The sequence below is a fragment of the Rhinolophus ferrumequinum genome, chromosome 2 (assembly GCF_004115265.2).
Source record: "Rhinolophus ferrumequinum isolate MPI-CBG mRhiFer1 chromosome 2, mRhiFer1_v1.p, whole genome shotgun sequence".
NCBI lineage: Eukaryota > Metazoa > Chordata > Mammalia > Chiroptera > Rhinolophidae > Rhinolophus > Rhinolophus ferrumequinum.
In genome coordinates this window covers 35,869,043-35,887,177 of record NC_046285.1, presented here as the reverse complement: position 1 = coordinate 35,887,177, position 18,135 = coordinate 35,869,043, and the positions used below count along the sequence as shown (strand labels likewise).

Below are 18,135 nucleotides of genomic sequence, written 5' to 3'. Positions count from 1 at the left end.
CAATGTTATTTACTTAAAAAGCAATTCTCAGTGGCCTTCCCCTTTGGATTGTTTTCTACATACCGTAAATCAGTTATTTGATGTATTTACTTTTTTGGTAAACACAAAGGTATTTGCCTGATTTTTCACTTTGATACCTTTCTGAGTATCAGAAAGTTTAGACTGATATTAAAATGAAAACTGCTCTTCTGCCCATTTTTCTAACAAAAACAAAAAGTTATTACAGATAAACTTCACACTTTGGTTATGTCAAAAAATGTGACTTCTCTATTCTCTAGTAGCAGATATAAGAGATCAGAGATCCCTCAAAAAACACAGTATAAACACAAATACATGTTCAACCTCTTGCCACAAGTTTTCTTCTCCCAGGAAACCTCCACGCACCTACCACTTACCTCATTTTTTAAATAGCTGTTAGGAAAGCTTCTTGACACACAAGACTTCTTTGAGAACGGTAAGGCTTTGGTCAGTTATGCCCCCTTTTCTTGCTTTTCCTTTAATAGCTGCAGAGTACAATGCAGTAGTAATACTGTCTTTAACCACACTTAGAGCTATAGCACAGGAAAATAAATTCCTTTCAAGATTATTTCCTTTATTTTATTGATTTTAACAAGGAACCCCAACACTGTATACTGCATGTAATGGGCTTGAAACAGATTAGGAGAAGGATGTGAGTTTAGAATGCTTGTTTCCGAGGTAAAACAAATCCTTCCCACTGCCTCCTTTTTGCTCATCCTCTGCCATTCTTTTTCCCCACTCCCTCCCAAGCAACAACCCCTTTCCTAGCGCTGATAGCAGGGAATGATACTGACAGTCTTATAACATAGTGTTAGATCACACACAGCATTCACTAATGAGAGAAAGACTAACTTTAAGGGGGGGGGGGAAGGAAAGAAACTTCCCTTTGGGAGGTTGCTGAGGTAAAAGGAAACCTCAGAATATCGACTACCTTTACAACTGTGAAAACTTTCAATTGTGAGAAGAAGAAAAAAATCAGGGGGCTAGTATAGCCTTCAATACTGCTCGTCTTCCTTTTTCTTTAATCTTTTAAACTGCTAGCAGCTCATTCGGATGCCCGCTCAGCTGCCCTTGGTAACCACCAGGTCCAACGCACCTCTAGCAAGCCAAGGGCCAGCTGGAAAGCGCAGCAAAAACACCCACGGCCCTGCCTCCGCCTTTAAACTGCAGCGGTAGGAGGCGTGGCCGGACGTGGGGCCCTGGGAGCCACGCCCCCCCACGAGGGCGTGGCTACCTCCCCGCCACTGTCTTCCAAGAGGCAGGGGAAGGGGCAGACCCTACATGACGTAGCCCAGAAAGCTTGCTTTGGTTGGAGGGAATTTAGAAGAGCTCAGGGAAGGAGGAGGAGTCTAGTTTCCCTGGTGACGGTCTGCCTGTCGGTCGCCTGGTAACGGGTCGCGGCGGTCCTGGCTGCAACTGCGCAGGCCGCTGAGATCCGTGGGCCGGAGCCCACGCTGGGCTCTTTCTGTTTGTTTTGCGATGGCGGCCGCTGCGGCAGTGGTCACGCCGTCGGGTTTGGAGGATGGGGCGTCCCGGTCCCGCGGCGAAGGGGCGGGGGAGGTGGTCGTGGAGCGGGGGCCCGGCGCGGCCTACCACATGTTCGTGGTGATGGAGGACCTGGTGGAGAAGCTGAAGCTACTCCGCTATGAGGAGGACCTCCTCCGGAAGAACAACCTGAAGCCCCCGTCCAGGTGGGTGCCGTGGTCCCCGCGCATGGGTGCCTGCTGGGCCCTGGGAAGAGGCCTTCCTCCGGCCTTCTGGGGAACGCCCAGCGCGGGTTAGCCAGCACTTGTCTTCACCGCCTTGTCTGGAAAGGGTACTTCATCCAAACTTGGCAACGGAGGGCCGTGGAGCTCACGGAGTTTATATTTGGTATTTTAGTAAAGAGGAAAGTTTTGGAACGACAGAAAGGACTGGAAGACAGCTTGCCTAGTCTTTAAAGCACACACCTCCACAAATCACAAACTGTTTTTTCTGAGTATAAAAGTAATAAAAGTTCCTCTTGCAGGGAACTCAGAAAAACACAAGAAAATGTGTAGAAAAATACTAAAATCACCCATAATCTCATCTCCAAAGACAAATGCCATGATCATTTTAGATCTCTCTAGTTTTTGTTTTCCTTTGCAAGAACCTGTCCCTACAGGTGGTAACCATGGATACCTAGGACCTTGCTTAGCACTTTTTATGCAGTTGGCAAACTTGTTGACTAATTGCTATGGTTTAAAGAAGTGGAAAAGTGGAAAAGACAAATGAAATGACAACTGTAGGAGCCGTCTCTTTCTCATCGAGCCTAAAGTTCTGCCCCTCTGTTGGGGAAAAGTTCATCATATCCGGAAGCCCAGGTCATTAGTTGCTGAGGATAATGGACAGCTAGCACTTTCTCTTCCAATCAATGTAGCTTAGCACGGAGAGGTAAATAAGTTTTATAGTTTTTCCTTTACATTAATACATACTTAGATTTGTTTATTACTTTAGATTATGAATCTTTATTTCTTTCTCTGAATGGCTCAAATAATAGCTAGGCTCAAATAATTTCTCTTGACAGTTTTGATCTCATTCCCTGCTCTCTTCCAGTTACTTGAGTTATAAGATATGTAAGCTTAATCCAAGATGGAAATTGTAGGCTTGGGAGTTATTACTTAAATTAACTGATCAGAATAATATAAACAAGCAGTATTTTCTGTTAATAAAAGTGAATTTTTCCCAAATATATTTTTCAAACTAAAAGAAAATGGCCCTAAGTTTCTATTGATATAACCTCTGTACTATTTCCTCCGGAGTTCAGCAGGATACTTTGAATAATGAATTTGTGTGGAGGTATCTTAATTTAATGGTTCATAAAGTGTGGTCATCAGGCCCGCAGCACGAGCATCACCTCGGAACTTATTTGAAATGCTCACAGGCCCTGTCCCAGGTCTACTGTGTCGGGAATTCTAGCGGTGGGGCTTAGAAATCTGTTTTAACAAGTCTTCCAGGTGATTCTGATGCATGCTCAAGTTTGAGAGTCATTTTCCTAAGTCTACAGAATGTGTCAGTATCCATTCCTCTATCTTGGATTTATCAGCCAACAAGAAAAAAATGAGTTGTTACCAGCAGGTGCTTCGAAAGGGTTGTAAACCTACCTGTAAGGACTTCATGGCCTTGTTTTCTTTCCAGCTTTCTGTTATGTTCTAGGACACTTACATTGATCCTGCAGGAAAGAAATTGGGAAACATGAGTTCACTGCTGATTCTTATGGAAAATACCTATAATAGCTATAAATACAATTATGAACATAATAGCTACATGTAAAAAGCAAACTAAGATCTTTAGTCAAACTGACTTGAATGCTGTGGCTAGCAAATTTTATTCCTAACATATTTAAGTATATATCATATTGATCCTCATAGGACTATTTGTAGTAGGCTAGGGATTTTACAACAGTCAACAAATGTTTGTTAGACTGGGGATGTGATACTCAGTGGTTCTTAATCCTGGCTACACCTTAGAACCATCTAGGAAGCTTTTAAAACATACCTGTACTGGGACTTCACTCTCAGAAGTTCTGATTTAATTCATGAGGGAAGAACTGTTCGGTCCAGTTGCAGTGGTTTGACGAGCTCCTCAGTTGATTCAAATATGCAGCCAAGATGAGAACAACTGTTAACTGATACAACAGTAAGTAAAGATACCAGTGATGTAAAAAATGTAGAAATGCATAATGAATAATCATTAAGGTCTTTTTTTTAAACTCTAAGATTTTCTTGATTCCAAATTACATTTTCAGGAAGTACTCTCATATTATTCCTGATACACAAATTATTTTGGCAAAAGTTCTATGTGCTCAGTTTTTTAACATGCCCTGCATTTTTGGGGTGTAAGGTCTTTGATCTAATATTTTTTATGCAGTAGTTATTGTCCTAGTCCTGTTGATTAAAAACGTTAGTGGGAGTGCTGTGGATTATTAGAAATTTCAAAGAATGAGTTATCAATGTCTTTTGATTTTAAAGCCATTTGAAAAAAAAATTGGGGCAATTTTGGACTTAGCTCCTTTAATTACTATAGACTTCTCAATATTTCCACCCTCCCCTCTTGTTTTGAAACAGACACTATTTTGCACTGCCTACCAACCCTGGTGAACAGTTCTACATGTTTTGCACTCTTGCTGCTTGGTTGATTAGCAAAGCAGGACGCCCCTTTGAGCAGCCTCAGGAATATGATGACCCTAATGCAACAATATCTAATATATTATCTGAGCTTCGATCATTTGTAAGTGTAAACAACTCTCTACTTTCTGCATATTCTCAAGTTATGAATTTTAATATTGTTAATTCGACAACATGAATGCTAGCCTTTTAGATAAATTCTCTGTGAATAACTATATCTATCTATATATATGTATAAAAAATTATATCTGGATTTCTTTTTAGGTAAAACATCAGAATGGTTGATATTATCACATTAATGCCACTTTTAAAAATGCCCACTGTACACCCTTTATAGCCCCAAATAGTAATATTTTTCTTAATCTTGATATGTCTCAAGGGTAAATTTATGGATAATCAGTTCTTCTCTAAAAAATGATTTAAAAAAAAGGAAGATGAAACACTGTATTTTGAAAGAAAACTTTGATTTAATAGACCATAATAGACCATAATATCAGTTATCACTTTTCATTTCTGACTTTTCCTGGGTACTTTTCATTTCTAACTTTTTCTGAGGCTAGGCAGTAAGAATTTTGGGCACACTTGTTATTAATTTTTGACAAGTGATTCACTCTGTCCTTCGTATGGTTGTTTGATGATATGGTTGTTTGATGGTACCAAGCTAGTAGTTTTACTGGTTTTTTACATTAACAATATCAATGTAATGTAAAAGAGATTTGTCTTGCTGTCATGAGGTGTTACTGCTTTTGAATTTGATACTTTTGACAATAAAATGTCTTCCTTTTCCTTTTTTTTTATGAATCAATGGATTAAAAAAGACTGAAGAGATGAATTTTTAAGAAGCAATGAAATTGCAGTTATGTTAAATCATTTGAAAAATAGAGAAGTGATGAATTTATTCAGCAGTACTTAAAATATTTTGACGTTTGGAATATAAATAACAAGTAATACCCTGTTTATCTTTTGTATTTCAGGGGAGAACTGCAGATTTTCCTCCTTCAAAATTAAAGTCAGGTTATGGAGAGCATGTATGCTATGTTCTTGACTGTTTAGCTGAAGAAGCCTTAAAATATATTGGTTTCTCCTGGAAAAGGTAAAAATTACCCAAAGTGGCAATAGTAGTTTTATGTGCATGGCTTTTTCTACTAAGGGTTCAGAGCTACTTAGTTGAACAGATAAGAAGTATTTCCTCTGGACTATTCTAAACTGAAAATGCCACAGGTGATTAGAAAAGTCATTATAGACAAAATTGGAATATCTGGTGTCTTCAGTTCTGATATTATTGTGCCCTTTGCCTGTTCAAATACATAATTATTAAAGGTTTAACTGTAACTATATATTGGAAATTTAAGAAATTGTTTTAAAGTCTTTTCACATATATTTATTTATAAACACAAACGTGCTATATACATGTGGATAATTGATAGTTGCAGATTTAAGGGAAAAAAATGGAAATTAATATAGTGCTTCAGGTGGGATTTTTCCCTTAGCTTAAAGTGACTGGGCAAGAAAAATACTAAAGAAACCTACTGACACTCTCTTAGACATTGCCATTGCTTCTTTCTCTGACCTGACAGTGATTTGTTTATATTTCTATTACTGTTTATCCCATGGTATTAAAGTCATTTGTTTAGAGGTCTTGCTTTCTTGAGAGAAATTGTGAAATCTTCATATGTACTGTATGGCTGTTAGCATAGCACTTGGTATATCATAGATGCTCAATAAATGGATGAGGAAGTAAAATATTCAGAAACTGTCTATATAGGCTATAATTAGAAAAGATGTAAAACTTAGTCCTTTGAAGATTGGGGTTATTGATAGCTTAGAGATTTTGGAAAGGCATTATTCAGGTAAAACATAAGTAAGCAGTGATTTTGATTAGAGTAACTTCTGTAGAAAGGTGTATGTATTGTTTCCTGTTAATAGTTTACTGTGTATCCAGTTACATTCTCTTCGGTAAATAATCTATTCCCTATTAATAGCTATTTTTAAAAACTTACCCTACTTGGGTTATCATCTGGTTGAACCTTATGAAATTACTGATACTCGTTTATTTTTGAACTAAAGAATAACAATTTTGATGCTTCAACCCAAACATTACCACTTAGTGCAATATAAAGAATGACTACATGATCCACATTACTTATTTATTAGATTCCAAGAAAAATTATGAGATGTGCTGTTCCATTTAGTATTTTAAAAAAATTTAAAATCTATTGCCCAATGTGTTTTAAATTCACTAGAAGCTATTGGTATCTCAAGCACAATTTAATTTTGTACTTCCTTTGTTTTTGGATGTACCTTATTCTTTGCCATGTATTGTGATTTGGATAATTTATAAGGACTGTGTATACATGGGGAAGAAAAAGGGGTGACAAACATTGAAAATAGACATTAAAGAATAATATATCAGTTATGTAATATGTAAATTACATAGAAGTTACATATTTATAGGTGATTATTTTATATATCTAAATATGCCAAAACAAGTCCTAGAAGAACATTGCTTTTGCGATACTAGTTCTAATTAATTAAAAAGTAGGAAATTTATTCTTTAAGAAGATTGATTTGGTTCGCAGTAGTTTTCTTTCTTAATATTAAATGTTGATTTTTATATTTGGTTAACTTGTCTGAAATATGGATTTTTAAAGTAAGTTTCCAAAAGTAAACCCAACTACTTTGGAGTATTTTTAATATGGGAAATACATGTTGTTAATCTTGATGGAGAAATGATTGATCAGTACTCAGTGTTAGGACCACTAAATAAGAAATATTGGACATAAAAATAAAGCTAGAGCTCATTTTATTACCTCTAACAAAATAAATTTCAGATTGATCCAAGATGCAAATGTGAAAAATGAAACTCTATGAATACGAAAATACCAAAAGGTGTGGGATGTTTTGTTTATGTTAAAGCTAGGATCCATGCAAGAAAACGTTGCCAAATTAATGTAACAAGAATTGTAACAATCCTGAATAGCCAAGATTATAAGTAATAAACTAGAAAAATATTTTTAAAACAGGTTAGGCCATGTATTAATTTTCTTAATGTACAAAAGTCATATATAAGCATTTCCCTGAAAAAGAAAAACAAATGCCAATTAAAACATGAAAAGGTGTTCAACCATTCTCATGTGAAAGAATGCAATTAAAACAAGAACGAGATATTTTCACTTAAATGATTGGCAAAGATTAAAGCTTGTTTACCATATTGGTGAACATATGTAAATGTAGTCACTGCTGTTGGGAGTGTAAATTAGGGTAACATTTTAGAAGTTGGTTTTGTCAATATCTAGCAAAATAATAAAATATACAAAGTTGTTGGCTCAGCCATTCTACTTGTACAAATTTATTCTAATGATATACACATAATAAATGTATAGTGATGATCTTTGCAATATTGTCTAATTAAAAAAACTAGAAATATCCTCAGCCAGAGGTTGTTAGTTAAATTAATATTATGGTACTGCTATTAAATGGAATACATGCATTGATAAACAAAGAGAGAAAGATGTATAGGGGTTTAAATGTGATATATTAGTAAGTGAAGAAAGTATATTGGATAATGGTATATCCCATTTGTGTAAATTTATTCTTTAAATTTGGAGGTAAATGTTTTTCTTTATATAGAACATTTGAGGAAGAATACATTTAACAGTGATTATGGAAGATGGGTGAAAAAGGACAAGATCTGTTGTAGAGGAGATCCTTAATATTCACATTATGCCTTTTAGTCCTACTAAAATGTTTTGTTTTTTTAACTCACATCTCATATTAAACTTTATTATTTTAGACCAACATACCCAGTAGAAGAATTAGAAGAAGAAACTGTTCCAGAAGATGATGCAGAATTAACGTTAAATAAAGTGGATGAAGAATTTGTGGTATGGGTGTTACAGAACTTATTGCTCATTTTCACCTTTGGATTCTTTTTCTTTCCCTTAATTCCCCCAATCTTCCATTTTTTGGAGTATATTTTATTTAATTTCTTTCAGAGAAGAAAAGCTTTTAAATAGAGTACCAAGTTCCGTTGTTTAGACCTTTAGTTAAGTTAATGCTTATGTTCTCTAATGATTGAGGTCTGAATTTTAGCAGAGGTTCTGAAACTGTAGACAGGAAATAGTAGATCACTAGTTATATGAGTCAGCATTTTATTAACAACCATTCATGATCTTAAATAGGCCATACATAATAAAGAATTTAGAACAGAACAATAGAATTTAGGATTAATACATTCTGCTTCATAAGAACACCATTTCTCAGGAACTACATTCATTATGCTTCTAAAATTAGGATGAGTACTAATTTTAGAACTTTAAAATTTTAAACGTTGAAACTTTAAAAAATACTTGTAAATACCAACATTATTTAAATTGGTTGGCAGCATCTGGGCTTTTCCCTAATCTATAATAAATATCCTATCTACAGTGTGAAGCTGAATGATCGAGTCTCTACAAAAGATTAGACTAGTAAAATGGTAGAAACAAAGACCTGTTTCTCAGAACCAGAGATGGATGAACCCTAGTGTTTTAGGAAGTATAGATATCTGAAATCAAAATAGCAGGGAAAAAACTATAGTGTATTTTATTCTTATAAACCATTAAATTTTCCAGTTGATTTTCTAAAATTAATATATAATAATTATATTCTATATTTCAGCTTAATATATTAAGCTACTGTATGGTACAAAAATATTAATCACTGCATTGTTTTATAGTGAATGCTAGAAATGAACATTAAAGAACTTAGACTATATCCAAATAAAATATGATGTATCCATTAAAAATTGTTTTTAAGAATTGTTTGTAAGAAGTACAAACTTCCAGTTATAAAGTCGCAAGAATGTAATGTACAGCATGGGGAATATAGTCAATAATGTAATTACTGTACAGTGATAGATGGTTACTAGACTTATGGTGATTATTTCATAAGGTATATAAATGTAGAATCACTATGTTATACACCTGAAACTAATATTATATTGTATGTCAACTATAATTAAAAATAAATTTTGAAAACTCTACCCTTTTCCCCCATCCCACTGAAGAATATGTACCACTAGTTACATATACGCATAGTCAAATTACTGGGTTTTGCAGTCATGTTAAATGAAGTACTTCTTCACTGTATAGCAGTGGCACGGGCTGAATATACATTTTTCTAATAAATAGAGACTGGTTCATTGAAAAAATTGTTCTCAAAGAAATGCTAGTGACATGGGGATGATAACATACTATATGCATAAACTCAACCATGTAAAATATGCAAAAAAAGTCAACACGTTAATATTAGTTACATATGGGTAGAAGGATTGTGAATTATTATTTTATTTTCTATGCTTCTTTGTATTTTCAAACTAATGTATTTTATCAGCAATATAAATGTTGTAAACCATATATGTAAAAATATGACATTTATACAAAATTATGTTTATAGAAGGAAAAAAGATTATAAAACTAATCAATGTAAAATCTATCTTTGTTAACGTGATACATTTTAAAAGTTAAGGTAAAAATCCACTCATTCATTCTACACGTGTTTGTTGAGCATCTGTAGCATGCACTGGGCAAGACCCTGATGGTACAGCATGTACAAAGCTCTGAGGCAGGACGGAGCTTAGCATATCAAGGAACGAGAGAAACCTTTGTGGCCAGATTTCCTGAGTAAGGTGGAGGGTGGCTTAGGATGGACTGGGAAGATAGACCAGGTCCATATCATTTGGGGCATTTTTAGGAATTTAGACTTTATTCTTTGTGTAATAGATCTTTCCATTTAGACCCAGAGAATTTTAAGACCTCACATATTCCCAATTGTTTGTTTATTTTACTCAGGTATATTTCTCATCTTGTCTTCTTACTAATTGTTTATTAGTTATTAGTATATCAACAGGTACCTGGTCCTACAGCATCAGCATTTATCTTTAACGACACATAACTCAAAACTGCCAGTTCAGGAAAAAAAAGCATGAAAACCTACTAGTCAGAAAGATAACTCGATGAGGGCAGAACCAATTTGGGCCTTTTTATTTACCTCCAGTTTATTATGTGTGCATTGCCTGGTGCATAATAGGTGTTCATTAAATACTTGACCACAGAATCATCTGTCAACACATTGCTGTGTAACTTTTAAAAATTATAGCTAATTTTTTTTTCTGAGAACCCTTTAAAATTCAAAGCAGCATTATTAGGTGTGTAAATTAGAGAAACAAACTAGAAAGCAGTCTCATTGCTCATTTCTCTGCAACTGTGAAGTAAAGACATTCTGCTGTCATAAGACCAAAGGGTTTCTTCTTCTTTACTGCCATCATATTATTCTAAGGGGCCCCTTCTTACCTCTCCCATTCCTCGGGCTAAGGAGAACAGGATCAGTGCTAAAATGCCTTCGGATGGTGAGATATTTCATTTTGTAGCCAGAGTTTGTGAGGTGGCTCAAGGATAGTAAAGATCATTTCTGACAGAGTGAAGTTCTGTAATAATCATATAGAAACTAGAAAACTTCAGTTTTAGACTGACCAGATCACGATAGGACACATTGATAATTCTTAAAAAAAAAAAAAAAAGTATGGATCAGGACAGAGAATATTCTCACCTACTATATATAATCGTATCCTTAGTAATTGGTAGTGAGAGAAGTAAGAGCGTGCATATTAGGCAAAGAAATGATAAGAAATTGTTGAGTGCCTTCTAAATTCCTGAGATTAGAATCCTCAATTTATTTTAAAACTTTTTTCTTAGTCTATGTTCAAATTTCTTTTTAATGCCGTCTTTTTTTTTTTTTAACTTTTATTTATTTTAAGTGTGTTTTTCCAGGATCCATCAACTCCAAGTCAAGTAGTTGTTTCAGTCTAGTTGTGGAGGGTACAGCTCAAAGTGGCCCATGCGGGGATTGAGCCCGCAAACCTCGTGTTACTAGCATCGCACTCTAACCAACTGAGCTAACCGGCCGCCCTTGAATGCTGTCTTAATACTGTTTAGTAACTTAAATCCTTTTCCTAGTAGCTACTATTAAAGCTTTTTACCTATTAATGTTCAGTCCAGTACAATTCAACAAGTACTTATTGATTCTCTATGTAAACAGTACTGATGAGGTTATTGTAAAAGCATTATAAACTTGTCTCTTCTCCCATGGGCATCGAGTCATTGGCATTTCAATCATTTACTCTCATGGTTAAGTAGCCCATCATTAGTGCAAACACAGAATAGACTAGCTGCTCTTCAAAGGTGTGCTCTGCATATATGCTTAAGATTTAAGATGTAAATAGATCAGTTTTGTCTACACCCCTATGCCCCACTGCCCCTCTCAAAGTAAACAGCACGTGAGTGTATGGAGTCTGCATTTATATTGTTTTATATTTTACTTCAGTCTTTCCAGTTCCCCAAAGATTAGCATCCTTCTCACATCTTACTTAGAGTTTCTGAGTAGATCTGGGATGGAGCCTTAGAATTTGCATGCTAACATGCCCCCAGGTGATGCTGATGCTGCTAGTTTCAGAACCACCTTTTGAGAACCACTGTCTTACATACTTTAAAATTCTTGAAGGTAACGATTATCTTGGAAATCTACCACTGCTGCTTTTATACAACTCTACCTGTGGAAGTGTCCATCGATTAACTCCCACTTGTTTATTTTCTTCTTTACAAGGCTTGAGGACCAAGCTTCATTGGCTTCATTACCATATAATGAAGCTTGGAATATTCTTGTTAAATTTGTTGCACCCACTATGTCACTTGTCACCACAAGGACATTTGAAGAGAAAGAGGAGCTAATGTTTTGTCCTACATGCTTATATAACCTGCTAAGACTCCATATTTACTGTGTATTGGAGAAAGGATTCCCTCGCAAAGGGTCACTCCTGACCCTACCCCCCCACGCCAACTGGCCCAGGGATCAGGACTAGCTTGGAATCTACCTGAAATATCCTTTTAGATAGTTAATATCTAATCTGCAAGGTTAACATCTTAAATATATATATTTCATACCTTTAAATATATTTAATATTTAATATCTTCAAATAGATTTAGAGGCCACGAGCCAAGCAGTACTGGTGACTTAACTTATTAACTTATTAAACTTGGGCATATAAGAGATGGGATGTCAAAAGTATGCATTAATGTGATTGATCCCTGGAGCAGGTGAGAATATTCTATGTCAGCCTCTAATTTTTGTCCATTTTAGTCACGTTACTCAAAATTTCTGTTAACTTTTACCACACTCTCTATTTCGGATAAGCTACTTGGGACTGTTTCTTGTTCTATTTTTACATTTATTTATCCCTAGTTGTACAGCAGTGGCGCCCCTTCCTTCTGCTTTTTTTCTGTCTTCACTGACTATAAAAAAAGGCCCATTATAAATAGCACCATCAAAACCTCAAAAAAACAGATGAGCTGCTAATAACTTTATATACATTAGTAAGCTTTTAAATACCCTTTCCTGAAATAGTCTTTATTTTGAACTTAATATATATATGAAAGTTGGAAATATATTTTTTAAATTATAACTTTTTTATAATTATTAACTTTTAAAACTTTTATTTTCCTAAGGAAGAAGAGACAGACAATGAAGAAAACTTTATTGATCTCAACGTCTTGAAGGCCCAGACCTATCGCTTGGTAAGTTGTATGGTATATATGCAGGACCAACAAACAATCAGTACACATGTTCTGCTGGAAATTGAAACAAGTAGAAACCATTGTTGGCCATTGTTTAGTGTGTCATTTGAGAAGTAGCTCTCCACATTGTTTTCCTATATATAAAATTTGATAGCAAACAAAAATCCAGAGGTGCAAGTGGGGCAGCCTCCTATCTGTACGGTGGAAAATCGATACGGTACTTCTCATGTAAACTGAAAATAGTTTATTTGCTTTATGTCATTTTCTATTATGGAAGCATATATATCATTTGGTTTCAAGTTATTTTTCATTATAGTGAGCCAGTATTGAATGGTCTTGATCATAGGGAAATGATAATTAAATGGTAATTAAATTAAATGGTAATTCTTTGACATAAAATGAATTATATTAAGACTGATATGTGGATAGGTAATCAGACATTGCTTTAGTCAGTTTTTGCTCTGTTTTAATTAGGAAATAAATCCAGTCTATAAAAGAGATCCCACTGAAGGAGATATTTCAAAAGTACATATGAAATTTTTGTATTTTCCTATATGTATGTTATATTTCAATAAGGTAATACCTATTGCATGCTCAAAAAAGTACATATGGAATGTAATACTTTTATTTTTCCTTTGTATAATTTTTTTTTTGTCTGAATTTTACAATCAAGTTTGGATCTACTCTTGGGTTCATATGAAGAGTCCTTTGGCCACCCCGCCCTAGGATGACCTCTTCATTTATCATTTACTGCCTTAGTATTGTTACTCAGCATTAGTTGTTATTATTAATAATATATGTGTGCTTCCTTCCCCACTTGAGTTGTAATATAACACTACAATGTATCTAACTTGCCTGGGTGTGGGAGTTGACTCTAATACTTTTATTACTTATTAGGTGTCTGACCTTGGACATATTTCCAAACTTCTTGTGCCTATCTTCCTCATCTGTAAAATGAGGATAAAAATACTACATTTTCACAGGGTTTTTAAAGAATAAAATAGTTACTACGTGTGATGATGTCTGGCACACAGGACGTGCTCAATAAGTGTTGGCAAAAAGCAAAATCACATCTTCTCTCCACATTCCCTCTCTCAAATCTGATAACAAGGATATACTCATTTTTTTATACTCTGTATTGTAACACAAAAAATACTGAATAATTCTTAAATGAATGAATACATTTTTTATTCCTCAATTCGAAATTGTATCAGAATAATATGTTAACCTTTAAATCCAAACAAACTCCAGTTGTAACAATACATTCACAGATCACTTTATAGTTTTCAGAGTGCTTTAAAACACATTCTTTACTGACCTTGTGAGTGTTGTTATATCCAGTTTACAGATTCAAAAACTGAAATTTATAATCTTGAGACAGTTAATCTTTTAAAAAGCTACTACATTACAGCAGCTAAATTTGAAATCAGTTTCTCCAGACTCTCAGGTCTATTGTTTTTTTTCCCTTTGCCTCATAACAGGAGTTCAGCAGGGTAGGTATGGTTTGAGTCCTGCCTTCAGCAGGGGCACCTGGTGCTTGGTGGTCCTTTACGTGTTGAAGATGATGCCGACGAAGTTCTAAAGTGTGAGGGAAACGAAAGCAGAGATGCATACACAGTTATCCTCAGAAAGAGCCTGTCGTTTGTGTCATTCATTCTTATATTGGTGATATAAATAGAGACCTGGAAAGGCTACCTGGGATTTCTCTGGACCAAGTAGTTTGAGTATTGGGAAGGAGCAAAGTCATTTCATTTGCCTCTACCATTACTCTGTCCCTACTGGTCCAGATTTCAATTTTCCACTTCAGTTAAGCTACATAAGGAAGGGATTTCCCCCTGCCTGTGCCTTTATACATCGTCTAAGTATTATATCCTTTGGATAAAAATTACATCACATATACCCTTTCGAGTTAAGACCATGAATGGTTGCGTTTTCACAAGAGGAAGAAGTCTGAATGCCAGGTGTTTGTGGTTGGTCAGCCATGAAGTACTAATGAGGCAGAAAACCCTTTCATATTTTAAAAAATCTGGCAGTATTGTTTCATGAGTATGTTGCCCATGAAGCCATCTGCCTGAGACAGCTGTGTCTGTCTATAGCTTATGATGGCTCAGGCGCTCTTTCCCCAAGACAGAATTGCTATATAGGTTAATAACATAGATTTAAGATTTTATATTTCATGCAGCAGGTGTACTCACAATGCAGAAGAAATATCATTTGAGTAAAGTTGAATGAATGTGATGAATTCTTCCCTAGAACAAGAATGATGTATACTATATATGAAATGGATCTACCTAACGTACATGTGACCATGCCGGCCCAGCAATGTATGGATTACAACAATCCCTCTCGAACTGTGGTTTAGAAACAATATGTGCTTCTCCAGTCATTCTCTGTTCCCTCATCTTGCATTATTCTTCTCACAGACCTTGGCATTGTATTAATTTCTGATTTGTTTATTGTCAGTCTGAACCACTGAAATCCAAACTCCTCGAGAGTGGCAGCTTTTTTCACTGCTTTTTCACCTGTGCCTGATGGGTAGAAAGTGCTCAATATTGAATGAATACGTGCGTGGGTGAATGCTATTTTATATTTAGAATTTTATAGGCAAGGTATAGTTTACTCTTTAAGGAGAATAGAACTTCTCAACAATAATTATTCTATGTACCCTGCAGAATAACACAGGAAGAATCTACTTATGTTCCTTTATTTCATGAAATAAAGTGCAGTCTAGACCCTGAAAAATGTGCTCTTAAGTATCACGATAATTCCAGAAAATGGGTATACGCAAGCATTTTCCTGAGATTTGTGGTAAATGGAGCAACAGAGAATATAATGAAAAAGACATGTGTTGCGACTGTGTTCTCTGGAAGTGGACATTGACAGAGTTTGGAGTGCAATATATTTACTGTGAAAGGAAGTGGGAATAAGGCACTGGTCTGAGGGTGAAGTCTCGCTGCAATTCAGGGCTGACAAAGCCTTGGCCAACTGGTGAAAGGCTCTGGAGCAACTGTTGCCTGATTGGTTCAGTTGCTGGAGGCAGGCTGCCCCGGGAAGGACATAGCCCCAGGTGATGTGGCTCTCTGCAGGTAAGGCAGAGCCTGAGGGAGCTAACAGCAGGAAGCTCTGTGCTGGCCACATTCCCACAGCTGAGCAGCACATCCTTGGAAGGTGACCTGGTGGTTCATCTCCCTGACTACCAGGACAGACTCGAAGCGCCGCTAATTTGAGAAATTTGTAGAGACACTGTGTGGCCATTGATTAAACTTTGCAATGTCTGCCTAATTGGATCCTGAAACAGCAGTATTGTTTCATGAACATTGAAAACAGTGTTCTAAGAAAATGGTTCCTCCTATTGATGATAAAAGCTTTCAGTGATGGAATTGGTTTGTTTTGGAAGCAGGTGTTTTCAAAACATTTATTTACTTTGAAGTTTAAAAAACATATTTAAAGCCGTTCTTATTGTGTGATTTCCCCATCTACTTCTCTTACCCCAATTATGGTTTTGCTAAGTGTACTTTTCAAGAAGGTAACTCCTGCAATTATTGAGGGATTGTTTCATCTTCCAAGGTTTCATTTGCAGGTCATTTATTCAAATTTTGATACAGCTTTTCTTGGAAGAAAAAAAATTATGGATGAATATTTGACCTTAAGGCTATCCCACGAAGTTTTACATTCTCTCTGTCCCTCTGATTCCTAAATGTTTTTGAAATCTGAAATTTAGCCAAAGCCTCCCTAAGAGTGATCACTGGTGCTGTATTAAAGCTCTGACAGTTGGGCTGGGCCTGTGATGGTTAGGGGTGCAGCAGAATATTCAGAAATGTGAGGGATGGGAGCTGGGAAGGAAGGCTCTGGTGGCAAGGTGTGAGGGAGGTATTCTGGTCATTTCTATTCCTAATGTGACTGTGTCCATTGGACATTGCGTGTATGTTCATGGTAGCGACACTGTAATTATGAGTGATCTTTGTAGCTCCCCTCCATTCTAAAGCTCAGTAGAATCACAATGACAGTATTCTGGAAGCATAACGCAGATGTGTCATTCTCCCCCACTGAAAAAAAGATGGGAGGGAAGCTGTGCGCTCTCTGAATTCTATTTTTAAATGCCCATCACTTCATTTCAAAACATTTTTTTAAACATGCCATAGATACCATTCTTCCTTGAGATGCTAAATTTGAGGTTTTAGAAACCAACTCCTGAGTTAGACAGCATAAAACCAACTATCTCAAAAGGTTTAAACACAATTGGTTTTTAATTACTTAGCAAAAATTCATTGTACCAAGGAGAGAATTTTTAGCTTAAAAAGCAAAAACTGTAAGGAAGTAAAAATGTGGGCTTAGAATAAAAATGTCATTTCAGTTTTAAAGTGGCAGGTCTGCAACGTTGTAATCAAAAAAAGAGAAGAAGATGGATCTACTTCAGTTAATATCTTTAAATTTTCTTCATTTTTGCATATAATTTACACTTCTCCACAAAATGTCCTATCTGAGTAATATAGGGAAAAAAATACTGTTCTACTACAACATAACTTGCCCCATAAGTTACCAGTGACTTAGATGCCTGCTTGAGGAAAATGTTTTTTTCTTCTTTCCTGAAACATTTGAATGTTAGTCCTGCTATCTGTGTTCTGACAATGAGAAGTCTGTTTTTTTCACAGGAGAAGCAATTAAAATGCCACATGTGTAAATGTGATGGAACACAATATGACTGGACTGAGTCAATGCTTTTCATTCTATAGTAACTAACCTGCGCCACCCCGTCCGTTTTACATCTGGAGGTGAATAGGAAATGTAGGTTAGAGAAAAAAGCACTCCTCACTGCTTGGAGGAGGCTCAAACAGCAGTTCTTCCTGGGTATAAAAGAAGAGCTTTGCTTGATCTTTAATGTCATTTTTGAATCTACACTTGAAATAGGAAAGATCCTTATTTTTCATCCTGGTTTTATTGGAAGCCCAGGAAGAAGTAGGTCAAGGACTTTTCAGGGTCCCTTCCAAATCTGAGTCCATACCTTCAAGGCAGATGCTATGGAGGAAATAGCAGCTGTAGATAAAATCCTAACTCTGCAACTCTAGCCCTGTGACCATAGTGAATTAACCTCTCTGTGTCTCTGCTTTCTTATCTGTAAAATAGGGACATAATTCTTCCCAGGGTTGTTTTGAGATTAACATAACCTAAATTGTGGACAGCACCCAGGATGGTGCTGGTATAGATTATGCACTTGATGCATAAACTTGATGCATAATTCTTATTTTGTAGAATGTTTCACTTTTCCTAGAGGTGGGGATTAATTACCAATGTTATGTGCAGTGGAAGACTAGAAGAAGCTTCAATAGCACAATACAAATCAGTTTCTATATTGCCATGAGTAT

General features: G+C 35.8%; 1 protein-coding gene across 1 annotated transcript in view; it reads left to right on the top strand.

The window, feature by feature from the left end:
• The first annotated feature begins 1,379 nt into the window (after positions 1-1,379).
• Positions 1,380-18,135, top strand: part of IFT57 (intraflagellar transport 57) — a 52,541-nt gene continuing 35,785 nt past the window's right edge. Inside the window, exons 1-5 of the mRNA XM_033088703.1 lie at positions 1,380-1,709; positions 4,104-4,266; positions 5,138-5,256; positions 7,957-8,047; positions 12,704-12,772. Of these exons, the coding sequence (XP_032944594.1) occupies positions 1,498-1,709; positions 4,104-4,266; positions 5,138-5,256; positions 7,957-8,047; positions 12,704-12,772 (654 nt within the window). The 5' untranslated portion in view covers positions 1,380-1,497. The remainder of the gene's footprint in view (positions 1,710-4,103; positions 4,267-5,137; positions 5,257-7,956; positions 8,048-12,703; positions 12,773-18,135) is intronic.